The sequence below is a fragment of the Nannobrachium achirus genome (assembly GCF_963921795.1).
Source record: "Nannobrachium achirus genome assembly, chromosome: 20".
In the NCBI taxonomy this organism is placed as follows: Eukaryota; Metazoa; Chordata; class Actinopteri; order Myctophiformes; family Myctophidae; genus Nannobrachium; species Nannobrachium achirus.
In genome coordinates, this window is record NC_137827.1 from 162501 (window position 1) to 181443 (window position 18943).

At 39.7% G+C, this 18943-nt stretch overlaps 1 protein-coding gene across 1 annotated transcript in view; it reads right to left on the minus strand.

Moving 5' to 3' along the window:
- Positions 1-18943, minus strand: part of pals1a (protein associated with LIN7 1, MAGUK p55 family member a) — a 78243-nt gene that overhangs the window by 6812 nt on the left and 52488 nt on the right. Inside the window, exons 12-15 of the mRNA XM_080750180.1 lie at positions 17627-17698; positions 11528-11695; positions 8195-8284; positions 1886-1998 (exon numbers count right to left, since the gene is read on the minus strand). Coding sequence (XP_080606306.1) covers positions 1886-1998; positions 8195-8284; positions 11528-11695; positions 17627-17698 — 443 coding nt within the window. The remainder of the gene's footprint in view (positions 1-1885; positions 1999-8194; positions 8285-11527; positions 11696-17626; positions 17699-18943) is intronic.

The following is an 18943-nucleotide window of genomic DNA, read 5'->3' on the forward strand; positions in this document are numbered from 1 at the left end:
GGATTATCACTTGACGGCAACGATTACGTCATCTAGTCACATGACAGTGTGGGACAAGAAGAGGAAAGATGGCTGCGCCCTGCCTTGTGCCTTGTTTACATTTAGATCTGCTGCAAAATGTCTCAAAATGGCTATTTTGTTTAAATGAAGTTTCTTTATGGGCCTCTCCATTGACTTAACATTGAGGAGCTTCACTTCGCGTGCACGCCCAACGTGCGTTGTAAACAAATCGCCGACATTACCGATGCGGGCGGGACTGGAGCGACGTACAGTAAGTAATCATATCTTTACTGTATATACAGTAAGATTCACAGTCCTCACCGTCAACGGCGCCATGGTATTAACCCTTTCAATGACGGTGAGGACTGTCAACGGCGGCGAAAAAGTTAATGCCTGAAACATGGCCTCCCATTGATTTTCTATACAGGAGGAAAATACCCAGAAAAAGATTATTTTTCTGGGTATTTAAGGAGGATCTGAGGGGTCTAGTCATGATGCTGAATCCATTGCAGGCATTTGTTTTGCACAAAAAACATTCCGTGGGCTAGAAATGGCCTCAGAAAACAATACACGTATGGGTGAGTATTCATGTTAGTCGGAGGCCTTAGGGTTTTTTTTCTTGTGCTAATCAGTCTAAAAGTGCAAAATTTTGCACAGATGTAGCTCAGGGCTTGCTCTAATGATTTAACTAGGGGGCCCGAGTCTGCGACATTCGGGGTCGCCACAGTGGCCAAATCAAGTTGGGCTCCCATCGACTTTAGTGATGAAAAGTGATGAGTCATCACTTTTGTGGGTGTTGTGGTGACCCCGAAGGTCGCCGACTCGGGCGCCCTAGCTAAATCATTAGAGCATGCCCTGAGCTACATCTGTGCAAAATTTTGCACTTTTAGACTGATTAGCACGAGAAAAAAAACCCTAAGGCCTCCGACTAACATGAATACTCACCCATACGTGTATTGTTTTCTGAGGCTATTTCTAGCCCACGGAATGTTTTTTGTGCAAAACAAATGCCTGCAATGGATTCAGCATCATGACAAACCCCTAGTTAGACCCCTCAGATCCTCCTTAAATACCCAGAAAAATAATCTTTTTCTGGGTATTTTCCTCCTATATAGAAAGTCAATGGGAGCCCATGTTTCGGGCATTAAGGGGTTAATAATAAAAAATGCTCAATGGATATCACTGGTCATCCTCTTGAATCCTTAAGAGGTGACCCCAAGCTACAAGAATCAGTTGAGAAAAAAACTTTTACAAGCGAATCCACGTTCACCCCCACGGCTCCCGGACTATATCAAAATCATCCCAATTTAAGTTGGAATATGGCCATTTCCGGTTTAAAACGGCCGTTTTGAATTTAGAAAATGTCAGAAATGGATTCAGCATCCTCAATAACCCCCAAAACCACTCCAATATTGTTCAAATCGTCCAATCAGTTTTTGTCATATTATCCATATAGGTGATTATGCTAATTAAAGCTAATTATGCAAATTATGCAAATTGCTCAACATATGCAAGTTAGCATCCGGCAGTTTCTACATGCTGGGGACCCATACTCAACATTTCTAACATAAAACCTTACTGTACTCAATATGCCAGGGTTCACATTCTGGCAAGTGGACTATTAGCTTACCTTTAATATTGAGTTGTTTAATGTTGCTTTTTAATATTCCAGGATTAATAACAGTGTGAGTGTGTGTGTGTGTGTGTGTGTGTGTGTGTGTGTGTATATATATATATATGTGTGTGTGTGTGTGTGTGTGTGTGTGTGTGTGTGTGTGTGTGTGTGTGTGTGTGTGTGTGTGTGTGTGTGTGTGTATAATGTAGTGTCTATGTATTGTGTACCTGGGTGTGTGTGTGTATAATGTAGTGTCTATGTGGTGTGTACCTGGGTGTGTAGACTCAGCAGGCAGATCTTTCCAGTATTGATAACTTGTCGAACAGAGTCAGAACTCGTTCCATAAAGATTCTTCTCAAACTCCCCACATTCAATCAGCTTCCCTAAAAAAAATCATAGAACATACCATAATATTATATATATATACGGTATATATATATATATATATACACATATATACCATACCATACTGTTTATTATAGTATAAAATAATAAAACACATTCAATCAGCTTCCCTAAAAAACATCATAGAACATATTATAATATTTATATTATATAATTTATATGTTTATTGTGACCGTTAGGTCGCAGTTTAGTATCAAAACCTCCACCGGCCGTCCGTCCGTCGGTCACACGTCACACGTCACACCTTTGCCCTGCTCATATCTCCGCATCAGTATGACATCACACTGCTGACATCAGTATGACATCACACCGTACACAAATGAGGTCAGACTTAGTGAGATTCGTCGGTTATCTCCATTTATGGAGGGAGAACCAGCTTATGAGCCGATGAGTTGTGTCAGAGTCGAGATCCTGCTTGCATCTAATCTGTCGGTAGATAATGCCGGTCTTATATAAGGGTCATTTGTGTACGGTGTGATGTCATACTGATGTCAGCAGTGTGATGTCATACTGATGTCAGCAGCTATGTCTCTATATATGGAGTTACATGTTGTTCGTGTCCAAATATGGGGCTTGTGAGGTCAGACTTAGTGAGATTCGTCGGTTATCTCCATATATGGAGGGATGTGTTGGTTATCTCCATATCTGGAGATTCAACCTTCAACGATTTTGACATCTTGTTACTAATCTGTCGGTAGATAATGCCGGTCTTATATAAGGGTCATTTGTGTACGGTGTGATGTCATACTGATGTCAGCAGTGTGATGTCATACTGATGCGGAGATATGAGCAGGGCAAAGGTGTGACTGGAGTTGTCAACAAAAAGCAGCAAGAACGCAAAGCCATTGACAAGGCCCTGCAGAAAATGCATGACACGCTGCTGCGCCACACTCAGCATCCCTAAAAACCAGGACTTGGGATTTGTTGATGTAAATGTTCACATAGAGTGTAATAATTGGTAAAACAAACTTTTGGCCTATTTGTGGAGATAAGCGACCAACGGTCGCTTATCTCCCGATTAGGGAGTCTTACTGGTAATATACAGTATACCATGCCAACAGTAATATAATACAATACAATATAATACAATACATTCAATCAGCTTCCCTAAAAAACATCATAGAACATACCATACTATAATATAACATCATACCATACTGTTTATTATAATATAATACCATATACTGTTTATTGTAGTATAAAATAATAAACACATTCAATCAGCTTCCCTGGAAAATAATAAAACATGTGATAATTATACTGTAGATTAATATAAACTAGAAAAGAAAATTTCCAAGAAATTTTAAGTGTGCCTGCAGCTCGCTAAGTCTGTGCAACCTTGTGTAGCGGTTGGTGTTAGCATTAGCGTTACATTTTTTAACATTAGCATTTTTTGCATAAGCTTTAACATTATGGTTCTTCATATGACACCACCCACAGCCATTTCGACTAATTAGTGGCGTTTTGGCGCATTTTTGGCCGTTATCACGGGTCGCACTTTAACGACAGTTTTTTTGAGAAAAAATTGTTTTGTGAGAAAAAAATTGTTTTGTGAGGAAAAAAAAGTTTTTTGAGAAAAAAAAAATTTGAGGAAAAAAAAATTTTTGAGAAAAAAAAAATTTGAGAAAAAAAATTTTGAGAAAAGAAAATTGAGAAAAAAAAATTGAGAAAAAAAAATTTGAGAAAAAAAATTTTGAGAAAAAAAAAATTTGAGAAAAAAAATTTTTTGAGAAAAAAAAAATTTTTGAGAAAAAAAATGTTGAGAAAAAAAATGTTGAGAAAAAAAAATTGAGAAAAAAAAAATTGAGAAAAAAAAATTGAGAAAAAAAAAATTGAGAAAAAAAAAATTTGAGAAAAACATTTTTTGAGAAAAAAACATTTTTGAGAAAAAAAATTTGAGAAAAAAAAAATTGAGAAAAAAAAAGAATTATGATACCAGCCGCGAGTCTGTACGACAAACGGTTCATGAGTTATAGAGGCACTTCCTGTTTGGCGAAGGACACTTCCTGTTACAGAGGGGGCGGGGCTTAATCAATTACAGCTCATCCCTATTGGCCGGAAAAAGACCAAAGTTGTGTGTGCATTTTAAAGTTTAAATCACGTTGCTAGGCAAAAGTATGGCAGAGTTATGTGGCGCCAAGGTTTCTGGGTTTTTTTCGGAGTCCCCCATTCTAAGTCAATGGGTTTTTTGGGCGTCGTTTTTTGCGAATTACATCGCAATCGTATCGCGGATCGGAAAGAAAAGTAATAGCACACCATTCCCGGCCGAGCCGCACATTTTGATGTATATATTGCGGGGGTGGCGTAAATTGTGCGGCAGTTATTACGTGCCGAAGTTTCCCCCATTCTAAGTCAATGGGGTTTTTTGGCGTCGTTTTTTGCGAATTACGTCGCAATGGTAACGCGGATCGGAAAGAAAAGTAATAGCACACCATTCCCGGCCGAGCCGCACGTTTTGATGTATATATTGCGGCGGTGGCGTAAATTGTGCGGCAGTTATTACGAGCAGAAATTTGCAAGAACATTACTTACTGACTGACTGACTGACTGACTGACTGACTTAAGTATGGCGGATTACAATAAGTGTTCTGCTATTGCATAGCAGGCACACTTAATTAAGTGTGCCTGCCATGCAACGCAATGGCAAAACACTTATTGTAATCCGCCATACTTAATTAAGTCCATAGTTTCGCCACAAATTTCTGCACGTAATAACTGCCGCACAATTTACGCCACCCACGCAATATATACATCAAAACGTGCGGCTCGGCCGGGAATAGGTTGCTATTACTTTTCTTTCCGATCCGCGTTACCATTGCGACGTAATTCGCAAAAAACGACGCCAAAAAACCCCATTGACTTAGAATGGGGGAAACTTCGGCACGTAATAACTGCCGCACGATTTACGCCACCCCCGCAATATATACATCAAAATGTGCGGCTCGGCCGGGAATGGTGTGCTATTACTTTTCTTTCCGATCCGCTTTACGATTGCGATGTAATTCGCAAAAAACAACGCCCAAAAACTCCATTGACTTTGAATGGGGGACTCCGAAAAAAAACCAGAAACTTTGGCGCCACATAACTCTGCCATACTTTTGCCTAGCAACGTCATTTAAAATGTAAAATGCTCACACAACTTTGGTCTTTTTCCGACCAATAGGGATGAGCTGTAATTGATTAAGCCTCGCCCCCTCTTTAACAGGAAGTGCCCTTCACCAAACAGGAAGTGCCTCTATAACTCATGAACCGTTTGTCGTACAGACTTGCGGCTGGTGTCATACCTTTTATTTTTTTCTCAATTTTTTTTTTCTCAATTTTTTTTTCTCAAATTTTTTTTTTCTCAAAATTTTTTTTTCTCAAATTTTTTTTTCTCAAATTTTTTTTTCTCAAAATTTTTTTTTTCTCAAAAATTTTTTTTCTCAAATTTTTTTTTTCTCAAATTTTTTTTTTCTCAAAAAAATTTTTTCTCAAAAAAATTTTTTCTCAATTTTTTTTCTCAAATTTTTTTTTTTCTCAAATTTTTTTTTCTCAATTTTTTTCTCAAAATTTTTTTCTCAAAATTTTTTTCTCAAATTTTTTTTCTCAAAAATTTTTTTTTCTCAATTTTTTTCTCAATTTTTTTTTCTCAAAAACATTTTTTCTCAATTTTTTTTTTCTCAAATTTTTTTTTTCTCAAAACATTTTTTTCTCAAAATTGTTTTCTCAAAATTATTTTTTTCTCAACATTTTTTTTTCTCAAGATTTCTCAAGAAACTTTGGCGCCACATAACTCTGCCATACTTTTGCCTAGCAACGTCATTTAAAATGTAAAATGCTCACACAACTTTGGTCTTTTTCCGACCAATAGGGATGAGCTGTAATTGATTAAGCCTCGCCCCCTCTTTAACAGGAAGTGCCCTTCACCAAACAGGAAGTGCCTCTATAACTCATGAACCGTTTGTCGTACAGACTTGCGGCTGGTGTCATACCTTTTATTTTTTTCTCAATTTTTTTTTTCTCAAATTTTTTTTTTCTCAAATTTTTTTTTCTCAAATTTTTTTTTCTCAAAAATTTTTTTTTCTCAATTTTTTTTTTCAAATTTTTTTTTTCTCAATTTTTTTTTCTCAAAATTTTTTTTTCTCAAATTTTTTTTTCTCAAATTTTTTTTTTCTCAATTTTTTTCTCAAAATTTTTTTCTCAAAATTTTCTTTTTCTCAAAAATTTTTTTTTCTCAAAAATTTTTTTTTCTCAATTTTTTTTTCTCAAAAACATTTTTTCTCAATTTTTTTTTTCTCAAATTTTTTTTTCTCAAAACATTTTTTTCTCAAAATTGTTTTCTCAAAATTATTTTTTTCTCAACATTTTTTTTTCTCACATTTTTTTTTCTCAACATTTTTTTTTCTCACAATTTTTTTTTCAAAATTTCTTTTTCTCAAAAAAGTTTTTTTCTCAATTTTTTTTTCTCACAAAACAATTTTTTCTCAAAAAACTGTCGTTAAAGTGCGACCCGTGATAACGGCCAAAAATGCTCCAAAACGCCACTAATTAGTCGAAATGGCTGACTTCCTGTTTGGTTTCTGATTGGCTGCTGGCCTTGTGACGTGGGTAGAGCTGCGAGGGCCTGGTCATCGCTGCTTGCAGCTTTAATTCATTAATCGTCCATGACCTTAATTGGGGCCTATTTCGCCAAACAGGAAGTGCCCCTCACCAAACAGGAAGTGACCCTTGATCTCGTGAACCGTTTGTCATACAGACACGCGGGTTGCGTCAAATGAAATAACGCTAATGCTAACACCAACCGCTACACAAGGTTGCACAGACTTAGCGAGCTGCAGGCACACTTAAAATTTCTTAGAAATTTTCTCTTCTAGTTATATAGATTGAATTATACTGTAGATTAATATAAATTATATAGATTTAATCAGCTTCTCTAGAAAACGTAACGGTGATTTTATCCGTAAAGCTACACATGTATGCATGCCTGATACTTTGTTGTGAATATCTGATGTACAAGCTCACACTGTGTATCTGATCTACAAGCTCAAACTGTGTATCTGATCTACAAGCTCACACTGTGTATCTGATCTACAAGCTCACACTGTGTATCTGATCTACAAGCTCACACTGTGTATCTGATCTACAAGCTCACACTGTGTATCTGATCTACAAGCTCACACTGTGTATCTGATCTACAAGCTCACACTGTGTATCTGATCTACAAGCTCACACTGTGTATCTGATCTACAAGCTCACACTGTATCTGATCTACACGCTCACACTGTATCTGATCTACACGCTCACACTGTATCTGATCTACAAGCTCACACTGTATCTGATCTACACGCTCACACTGTATCTGATCTACACGCTCACACTGTGTATCTGATCTACAAGCTCACACTGTGTATCTGATCTACACGCTCACACTGTGTATCTGATCTACAAGCTCACACTGTGTATCTGATCTACAAGCTCACACTGTGTATCTGATCTACAAGCTCACACTGTGTATCTGATCTACACGCTCACACTGTGTATCTGATCTACAAGCTCACACTGTGTATCTGATCTACAAGCTCACACTGTGTATCTGATCTACAAGCTAGATAGATAGATACCTTTATTATCAGTCACCCAGAGGCAGCACAGCAGTTTAAGGTTATTTACAAAGTTACAGAGAAGTATGAAAAAGATGAAAGACAGCAGCTCACAGCTCACAGTGTATATCTGATTTACAAGCTCACTCAGTGTATCTGATCTACAAGCTCACAGTGCTGTGAGTGCCATGGCAGTGAGCTTGTAGGCGAGGGTAGCAGGGGTCTGACTGCCAAAAACCCAATACCCGAGAGCCCCCCTCCCCTGCCCTGCCTTCACTGTGTGTGTGTGTATGTGTGTGTGTGTGTGTGTGTGTGTGTGTGTGTGTGTGTGTGTGTGTGTGTGTGTGCGTGTGTGTGTGTGCGTGTGTGTGTGTGCGTGTGTGTGTATGTGTGTGTGTGTGTATGTGTGTATGTGTGTGTGTGTGTGTGTGCGTGCGTGTGTGTGCACTCACGTGGAACAGCTCCTGCAAAGCGTTCTGGGTATTTAGATGTAAATAATCATAATGATAATAATAATGACATCATAATGACATCATAATCATAATAATAATGAAATCATAATGACATCATAATGATGATAATAATAATGACTCACCAGCAGATTGTTCAGCATCAAAAGCTTGTCTTGAAACAAAGTGATAATCTCTGCTGTTCTGCTCTCCATCACGGCGCCCTCTAGTGGTGTCTGGAACACACACACACACACACACACTCACACACACACACACACACACACACACACACACACACACACACACACACACACACGTAAAACCATGGGTGAGAAGCTTCGCGCACATGGGCGGGGGCAGACTATAGGATAAAGCCCCATATATGGAGATCCCTGATACAAGGATAAAGCCCCATATATGGAGATACAACCCCATATATGGAGATCCCTGATATCATCAACATCATTGAGCAGAAGGATAAAGCCCCATATATGGAGATACAACCCCATATATGGAGATCCCCAGTTGTCTCCATGTATGGCTATCAGGGTTTGATGAGGTCAGTGTGGTCATCTCCATATATGGAGATCCAAGTGATGATAGTCAGCCCCATATAAGGAGAGAGAGAGAGGTCGGACCCAACTCAGCAGAAGGACATAGGATATAGGCCCATAAATGGAGATCCCTGACATATTGGTACTCCATATATGGAGCTACCCGACACATTCTACTGACTTAACCCTCTAAGGCCCACTGTTGTAATATTACAACGTTTGTATTTTATCCAAAAAAAGGTTTAAATCATTTTATTTTAGCTCCCCCTACCACCTAAACATCACCATTGGATTCTATTGTTTAGTATTACAATGCCATTGGCCACAATATTTGCATATAAATCCCCCCCACAGGGGCTGACATTCCAGAGTTTTGACGAACAACATCTCACTTTTTCATGGAAGCTATTCCTCACAAAAAAGTAAAATGCCTGTACTAATTTTTTTTGGTGATCATTAGAATGTCTAGAACATGTACATATGTTATTATTGTGAAAAATATCCCCCATATGTAAATTAGAGCATGATTTATGATTTGTGGCTATAAAACATTACAAAAACATTAAAAAAAATACATTTTCCTCTGATTAAGACTCCTACAACATCTGATTTTTTCAATTTTTTTATTTCAAGTATTTCTATTTTTGGGCCTTAGAGGGTTATCTGGGTCTGACCTCAGGGTACAGTAGGGTACAGTAGGTACAGTAGGTACAGTAAGGTCTGACCTCATGGACTCCATATTTGGACCAGGACCATCTTTAGCTCCATATATGGACATCTAGTGCTGGCATCAGTCTAATGTGGAACTCCATATATGACATACTGTAACTGACATATAGTGACATCAGTGTGATGTCACAAGCACCAGGGGTGAGATGCCGTGGGCTCGGTTGGGCTTGGCGAGCCCACACTTACTAGTAAGACACCTCAGGGTGACATGCGACCTCGCCCTTTAAGGCTGTTAAAGCTACAACATTCACACTACATCTATAATATTACTAGTAAGACACCTCAGGGTGACATGCGCCAATTCTTGGCCATCTGGCCAGTGATGTATATGGGACCAGTTACTCATATATGGAGACCCCTTCATGATAGTTATGTTATGTCAAAACATGCCCATATATAGGAATTACCAAATATGGGCATTCCCAGATATGTCCTTAATATTGATAACATAATATCCTTAATAATGTCCTTAATATTGATAATATATAGGAATCTCCATATATGGGCATAAAAGAGATTTCGTTTCTGGGAATGACCATATATGGACTTTCTATTTTATTTTATCCTTTATTAATAATAATATGTATATATATATACAAACGATATATTTTATGCCCATACATGGAGATCCCTATATGAACCAGCCACACAGATATGGGCCATGCCTTTGCCATATATATATATATATATATATATATATATATATATATATATATATATATATATATATATATAAAAGGAATACCCATATATGGACTGATAGCCTGTGATGTCACAGTGACAGTATGAATATCCATGGTTAGATTTTTGATGAGGTGATGTCACGTGACTTCCTGTACTGAGACGGACAAGCTCACTGTTATAGGGCTAGATCGAGGAGATCGGCTATCGACTAGCTAAGACTAGGCAATGCATATAACCGGATGTACGTTGGTTGTCATGACTACTGTATGTCTAGCACAGAGGCTACAATACACGCTGAACGCCACTACGTTTGTGTACATACCCTATGTACACAAACGTCACACAAACGTCACTCCTGTACTGACGGACAAGCTACGACATTTCTCATGGTATACTGCGACCTTCGGTGTGTGACGGCTCGGCGGCTCGGTCAACACTACAATCCCCAACCTGTCTGCTTTGCATAACAATACTCTGGTAGGCAGGCTCATTTACACTTGTATATCCCGTTCGCCTAGCATTCTTTGCAGACTTTTAGCTCCTTTTGGAACCTTTCCCTATCCTCCGCTATGCAGCTCCTCACTCTTCATGTTATGAGTTTAAATCACTCATTTTGTCAGAGCTGCATAGCAGAGGGACTCGGGAGAGGTTCCGAAAAGAGCTAGCAGACTTTACTGTGTGTGGGTGAGTCTATAAAAGTCTATGTAAACTAAAGTTATTTTAACCCTAACCCTTAAAGGAAAATTCATTAATTGAAACTAAAATAAAAACAACAAATTAAAAATGCAACTAAATAATAAGAAATATAATTAGGCTACATTAAAAATGTTGTGTTATACAGTATACAGTATTAGCACCGAGAGGCAGGCATGCGTGCACACATGCGCGTGCATGTGCATGCGCACGTGACGTGCATGTGACATCATGAATGTAGAGGGCCACCACTTCAAAACTCCATATCACACCACTGACAAGCACTATATAGAGGGTGACCATATCACACCACTGACAAGCACTATATAGAGGGTGACCATATCACACCACTGACAAGCACTATATAGAGGGTGACCATATCACACCACTGACAAGCACTATATAGAGCAACATCTCTTTCCAGGGGGCCATACTGACTTTGATAAAGTGAGTGAAGGGCCACACGTTGGACAATTGCAACTTGAAACACGAAGTGCTGAATGAAGTTAAAACTGCATGAATTTGATAAACACGACAGACAAACATATTGCCTATTTTTGTGGTGTCTTTAAGGCTTATGAATTATCTTATGAATATGGATCCATGGCAGACTGTTTCACTGTTACCTTATAAATATTTAACATTTGAGAACATACGGATGGATGTAGGGTTAGGGCTAGCAACTGTAGCTACTGGAGACTGCTGCCCTGGTGGCCAACTTCCAATAATGTCGCAACAGTAAATGTGTGTGTGTGTGTGTGCGTGTGTGTGTGCGTGTGTGTGCGTGCGTGTGTGTGTGTGTGTGCGTGCACTCACGTGGAACAGCTCCTGCAAAGCGTTCTGGGTAACTGCTGAGCAGCCGTTGCCTTAGCTCCGCCCCCCCACAGCTGGCTGGACCAATCAGAGCGATCGGCCGCTTCCTATTGGCCGGCTGGTGGTAGAGAGCCATCTCCTCATAGGTCAGAATCTCCTCATTATCATAATCTGGAGCAGAAGTGAATAAATTATAATGTAATAGGGCTGGGATGCTATAAAAATTGTAATCTAATTAATTACAGGCTCAGTGATTAATTAATCGCAATTAATCGCATTTTAATCGCACATCGATATTTAATAATAATAATAATAATAAAACTTTATTTGTTATAGCACCTTTCATGACATGAAATGCAGCTCAAAGCGCTTTACAGAGCAGAAAATGAAGCACAAGTGCTTAACAGAGAAACAGTAAAATAAAATAAAAAATACAGAATAAAAAGGAATAATTAAAATTATTACAATTAAGCAGAGAAATAACAATTTCAGAACAGTGCGGACGTCAATTAGCAGCACAGGGATTAAAAAATTTAGCTAAAAGCAAGAGTAAAGAAATAGGTCTTGAGCTGTGCTTTAAAGCTATCCACAGAGGCTGCCTGTCTTAGGTGTAGTGGGAGTTTATTCCAAGCTGTCGGTCCGTAGAAGCAGAAAGCTGCTTCACCATATTTTTTATATTTCATTGTTGGCGCCTCAAGTAGGTCTGCACTAGAGGACCTGAGTGGGCGGGTTGGAACATATCTATGCAGGCAGTCATAGAGGTACGAAGGTGCCAGACCATTTAGAGCTTTATAAACAAGTAAAAGTATTTTAAAATCAATCCTAAAAACAACCGGGAGCCAGTGTAGCGACGCTAAGACTGGAGTAATATGTTCTCTTATCTTAGTTTTAGTTAAAACTCTGGCTGCCGCATTTTGAACAAGTTGTAGTCTGTCAGTTGTTTTCTTTGGCAGACCAGAGAGAAGTGCGTTGCAGTAATCCAGCCGAGAGAAAACGAAAGCGTGGATCAGCGTTTTTGCATCGTTCAGCGACAGATAAGCTCTAATTCGTGCAATATTTCTAAGGTGAAAGAAGGCAATCTTCGTGACATGATTAATGTGTGTATTAAAATTTAATTCAGCATCAATGATCACCCCCAGGTTCTTTACAGAGGTGTTACTTTCTTTAGCCAGGTTACCAAGTCTACTTATTATTGATTCTCTTTGGGCAGTAGAACCAATTATGAGAACTTCTGTCTTATCCTCATTTAGCTTGAGAAAGTTCTCACTCATCCAGCATTTTATGCTAGACACGCACGTCAGCAATGGGTCTAGAGCACAGGGGTCATCCGGAGCCACCGAAAGGTACAACTGGGTGTCATCAGCATAGAAATGGAAATTCACACCATGAGCGGAAATAAGTTCTCCCAGCGGCAGTATATAGAGGGAGAATAATAAAGGTCCAAGAATTGAGCCCTGTGGAATACCAGAGCAGATCTTGTGTTTGTTTGACTCAAAGTCAGCTAGATTAACAAAGTAGCTTCTGCCTGTTAGGTAAGAGTAAAACCAGGACAGAGCTGTCCCAGACAGTCCTACCCAGTGTTCGAGACGTTGTATTAGAATTGTATGGTCGATTGTGTCAAAAGCCGCCGTTAGGTCCAGCAGTAGGAGAACGGACACATCTTTGTTGTCAGCAGCCACCCTAAGATCATTAATAACTTTTACAAGTGCAGTTTCTGTGCTGTGTCCTTTCCTGAAGCCGGATTGGAATTTGTTGTGCACCTTATTGTTCTGCAGAAACACATCCAATTGATGAAAGATAATTTTTTCAAGGACCTTGCCCAGAAAAGGTAAATTAGAGATGGGTCTATAATTACCCAGCACGGACGGGTCAAGGTTGGGTTTCTTGAGTAAGGGTTTAACTACAGCCGTTTTCAGTGAGTCTGGAAAGACACCTGATTGTATAGAGCTATTTACTATTTTTAGGATATCTTCAATAACACAGTCTACAACCTCTTTGAGAAACGGCGTGGGTATTGCATCCAGCGAGCAAGAAGATGATGTCATTTGCGATATGGTTTTACGAAGTTCCTCTTCATCAATTGCACAAAATGATACTAGGCTCCCCCTAGATTTATCGACACTTTTACACATGGCACCATTAACCGCATTTGCATTTGTGACAGTATTATTCAGAATACCAGCTCGAATGTTCTCAATTTTGTTGTCAAAGAAGGATGCAAACTCATTACACTTTGCTTTAGAGGCAGGGAGTGACTGCTTGTAGGACTGGGGAGGGTTTAAAAGGCGTTCAATGGTAGAGAATAAGACCCTAGCATTGTTCTTATTGTCATTAATAATTCCGGAAAAATAGGCCTGCCTAGCCAGACGCATGGCTTTATTGTAGGTGGCTGTTGAAGACTTAAAAATCTGTAGGTGGATAGTTAGTTTATTTTTTCTCCAAGCTCGCTCTGCTCTGCGGCATTGTTTTTTGAGTGAACGTATATGATCGTTTATCCAGGGTGTCACTTTAGAGTTAAGTTTCTTTTTAGTTTTCATAGGAGCTACTATATCCAGAGCTGACTCTAAGTTAAGATTAAAACGGTGAACCATATCATTTACTGAGTTAATATCAGGAAGAGGGGGTGAACATGCAAAATGGCAAGCAAACTCTTCTGCTGAAGAAGATCCGAAAAATGTCCTTTTTATAGTATATTCTCTATTATTTCTTTCTAAATCGGAGACAGTCATATTAAAACACAGTAAATAATGGTCTGATAGGTCAGGCTTAGCGATGATTCTGTCCATAGAAATATTTAGCCCTTTAGAGATCACAACATCAAGAGTGTGGCCTTGATTGTGGGTTGGCCCGGTAACATGCTGAACAAAATCAAGGGAATGCAATAATTGTACAAAACTCATAGCCATAAGATCTGTAACAATGTCTACATGTAGATTTGTATCGCCAGCAATAAGGGTTCTCTCATAGTCCGTGGAACAGATAGATAGAAGTTCTGATATTTCTGTAAGAAATAAGGATTTGCTACATTTTGGTGGGCGATATATCGTAATCATTAGAACAGAGGATTTACTCTCAAATAAGTTAGCTTGATATTCAAAGGATGAAAAACTTCCAAAATACAGGGGCTTGAATTTAAAAATATCGGAGAAAATGTATGCCAAGCCTCCGCCTCTCCTTCTCGCACTGATTGAATAAAATGAAAGTTTGGTGGACAGGCAACACCTAGTGCAACAGCTCCATCTGAGCCCAGCCATGTCTCTGTTAAAAAAATGATATCTAATTTTTCTTCACAGATTATATCATTTACAGAGGATGGCTTGTTTAAAAGTGACCTGATGTTAAAAAGTGCCAGGTTTATTTTATGACATTTTACTGTACTATAGCCCCTACAGGGAATGCACGTTAAATTAGCTAAATTAGCAGAGCCACTGCTTGTCCTGGACACTCTATTTGAAATTACAGTAGAAATGTTGTGAGCCTGCTTAATAAAAGCGCCTAGAGGAGCCTCGGGTCCAGATACGTTAGTTGCTGGGTATAATATCGGACCCAGCTGACATCAACGGCTGAACGTATTGTCCAGTTGGGAGGCCCGGGTCTTCTGTCGTTGTGGTCGTTGAGGGATGGGTGGGGGCGAAAGCACCCAGGCCACAGATTTCTGGGGCACGGCGGGGTCAATTTCAGGCGTTTTCAAGGATGGTGGTTGTGGAGCCGGGCGTTTGGCCTGTGGTGGTTGTGGCGCCGGGCCTTTGACCGGGCGTCTGGCCGGGGTCATTTTTAGCGCAGTGTTAATGAGTTCATTCATTCCATTCGTGAATTCTAGAAGAGGCATTGGAGATAGGGAGAAAGAGGAGGATTGGGGTGATGGGGCCTGTTCTTCCTCATTGGTTGACTCATGGTTCGGGCCAGTCATGGCTGAGTCCATGGCTGTTGACTCTCCATTGTCTGTTCCCAGTTCACTCTGTTGTGCCAGCTCCCTCTTCTTCTTCTGTCAACTCTCCGTTGTCAGTTGCCAGTTCACTTTGCTCACGGTTCGGGCCAGCCACGGCTGAAGCAGAGAATCCACAAAACTCTTCTTCATTACTTTCCTCTTCAAACATTTCCCTGAGTAACCCCATCTCTGTATTCACTTTGGCAGAGATGGCGTCCACATGCAGTTCCTCGTCAGGGAGGGCAGGGACAATGGTAACTGTTGTTTTTAAATCTCCTCCGTTCGCCAGGGCCGTTCCCCCCTCGGCAGAGGGGGGCAATTCAGTAACCATAACACCATCTCTTGTTATGGATTCTTCGTGGGTAGCAGATAGGAGTTGTTCATCACAATCTGTTGTTTTGGATTGTTGTGTTCCGGCCAAGGTCAGAGCATGGAAAACATTCTGCATAAACAACTTCGCACCTTGCTTATTTAGTTGCCGTGCATCTGCGAAGAGGTGTCTTCTATCGAAGAAAAAACTGAAGTTGTCAATAAAATGCACATTTTTGTCAGTGCATGCAGCTAAAAGCCATTTGCTCAGAGAGAACAATCTGCTGAAATTCTCGTCTGTGCCTTTCATAGGCGGTAGGGGACCACTGATGCATAGCTCTATGTCGCTGTTCAGGGAGCTCAATGTGTTGAATAGAGCCCTGAAATTCCCCTTTAAGATTTCTGACTGTTTTTCTTCTGTGTCACATGTGCCAGTATGTAGGATCAGGGTTTTCACTGTTTGGTGTTTGTTGACAAGATCCAGAATTCTGTCATTCATGTCAGAGATTGTGTCTTTGGGAAAACAAATAACTTTTGCCTTCCTCTTTCTTATGCTTTTGACACCTTTTAAAGCAGCATCGCCCACAATCAAAATGTCAGGATCAGTCACTGAGGTGGTTCTTACCCTGCTGGGTGGGACGTTCTCTCTGTCAACAGGGGGACTTCGGGGGGCTTCTAGCAGCTGTTCTGTTAGCCAGCTAGGGGAGATGCTACCCCTGTCATCGGAGGGGCATCTTTGGTCCTCGGCCAGTGGCATGAATCTATTAGCCAGCTGAACACTTGGTGTTTGTGGAGATTGGACGTTGTTTGTCTTTTTAGCAGTGTTTTTCCCCTTGGCAGTAGTCCATTTATGAAGGGGGGTCGAAGCAGCGCTGTGCCGGGGTAATGCCGGCCATTCGTCGGTGATTTGGGAGGGTGTCCTGCCTGTCGTCCGTTCTTTCATCTTTGGCTTTTCACCAAGGGAATTCCAGGCGAGTGGTTTATCCAGTCTTCGGGTTTGTTTTAATTGGAATATTTCCGTTTCAAGCACTGCGATCCTCTGAAGCAGTTTCTGATAAACCCCTGTTGAAATGGTAGGGCCGGCCATCTTGATAGCTAGTTAGCTAGATGCCACGTATCCAGTCACCAAGTGAAAAAAATAGTATATTGCAGTACAGCAAAAAACAATCCCGGAGGTTTTATAAGTATCCAGGATCCATTTGTAGTTTCTCAAAGAAAAAAAGAAAAATAAAACATCAGTATCAGCAGAAGAATGTAAGCATAAGCGAGCGTAAGCGGGAGCAAGCAGCGACACGTCCACACTGTAGGAGAGCCAGGCAATAGTTTGACCTGAGAAGCATTTCTTTTCAAGTAAAACACATTTTGTTGTAAGAGTGAATCAACAAGTGAGTTTTTTTAATCTAAATTTCGCATCCACTGGCCCAAGCAAAGCGCTCTGATCGGCTACTTCTCCCTTTGCGTTTGTTGTCTCTTCTTGGTTGGTGCATCGCTATGATCGGTATGCCCGAAACTGAAGGTTCTGTGGTGCAAAAACTAAGTGCGATTAAAATGAGTTAATTTTTTTAATCGCGTAAATTTTTCTGTAATTAATTAATCACAATTAATCAGTTAAAGTCCCAGCCTTAGTAATTATATCATCGTTAAACTGAAGAAAGACTGATAAGATCTGTTATTGATCTCATTATGACATCATTATGACAGGGTTCATGTTTAATGTTGTCATCATTATGTCATCATTATGACAGGGTTCATGTGGTTCATAATTATAATAATAATAATAATAATCGTCATACTATAAGTATAATGTGTTCTACGTGTTGACAAATCCTCTTCATTAGCATATCATTAGCATATGCTAATCCTACCGTCATTCTTGTGTGCATTGTAGAGTAACTTCTTCCTCTTCCTCTTGTTCTTCTTAGCACACCACAGCTTCCCTGTTAATACATAATAATACATAATAATATTTAATAATACATAATAAAATTAATGTATATTAATAATATATGTTCTTCTTAGCACACCACAGCTTCCCTGTTAATAATACACCTTGTTAATAATACATAATAATATGTATTTATGTTCTTCTTAACACACCACAGCTTCCCTGTTAATAATACATAAACATAAATAATACATACATAATAATACATAATAATAGATGATATTGATAATACATAATAATACATACATAATAATATGTATTTATGTTCTTAGCACACCACAGCTTCCCTGTAGTAATAATAATATTAATATGTATTTATAATATAGTAATACATAATGATAATATTAAAGAGTCATGAAAACCAAAATCACTTTTTCTATAAACATGTATTATAAAAATGAGTGACTTGTGATAGGGAGAAATGATATGGTTCAATGTGCCCATAGGCTTGTGGATTCAGAGCTTTCTGCTGTCTCTGTAGCTATTTCTGTGTTCTTCTAGTTTCTGTGTAGAAAATAAATATTCGGCGCCACTCATTACATATTTGCCCACTGCGTACATTAGTTCGGCGAGAGGTGGCTTATCTAATTCATATTAACGATTGTTTCATATAGATTTGTATCAAGGGGGGCGTGGTTTCAATGTACTTGCGTTTCTGACAGAGAGAAGCTCAGTGTAGTGACTGTCTGTTTCCTGGTTCTCTCTCACTAGTCCTCACTAGTCCTAGTCCTACTAGTCTCACTAGTCCTCCTGGTTCTCTCTCACTAGTCTGTTTCCTGGTTCTCTCTCACTAGTCCTCACTAGTCCTGGTTCTCTCTCACTAGTCTGTTTCCTGGTTCTCTCTCACTAGTCTGTTTCCTGGTTCTCTCTCACTAGTCTGTTTCCTGGTTCTCTCTCACTAGGACAGTAGGCCTACAGTAGGTGTGACAGTAGGACAGTAGTCTCTCTCACTAGTTGGACTGTATAGTATTTAACCCTAACCCTAACCCTAACCCTGGTTCTCTCTCACTAGTCGGACTGTATTTTCAATGGTTTTAGTCGGATAAATTCAATTTGAGTATTTTAGCCATGGCTTGTTGTCTCGTTCCGAGCCGACACGTGTTTACATGCCGTGGCCCGTGACAGAACGCTGTTATGCTGCTGTCCCTCCCTGACCGTGGGGCTGTTCTCCCCGCCCGTGGGGCTGTTCTCCCCGCCCGTGGGGCTGTTCTCCCCGACCGTGGGGCAGTTCTCCCCG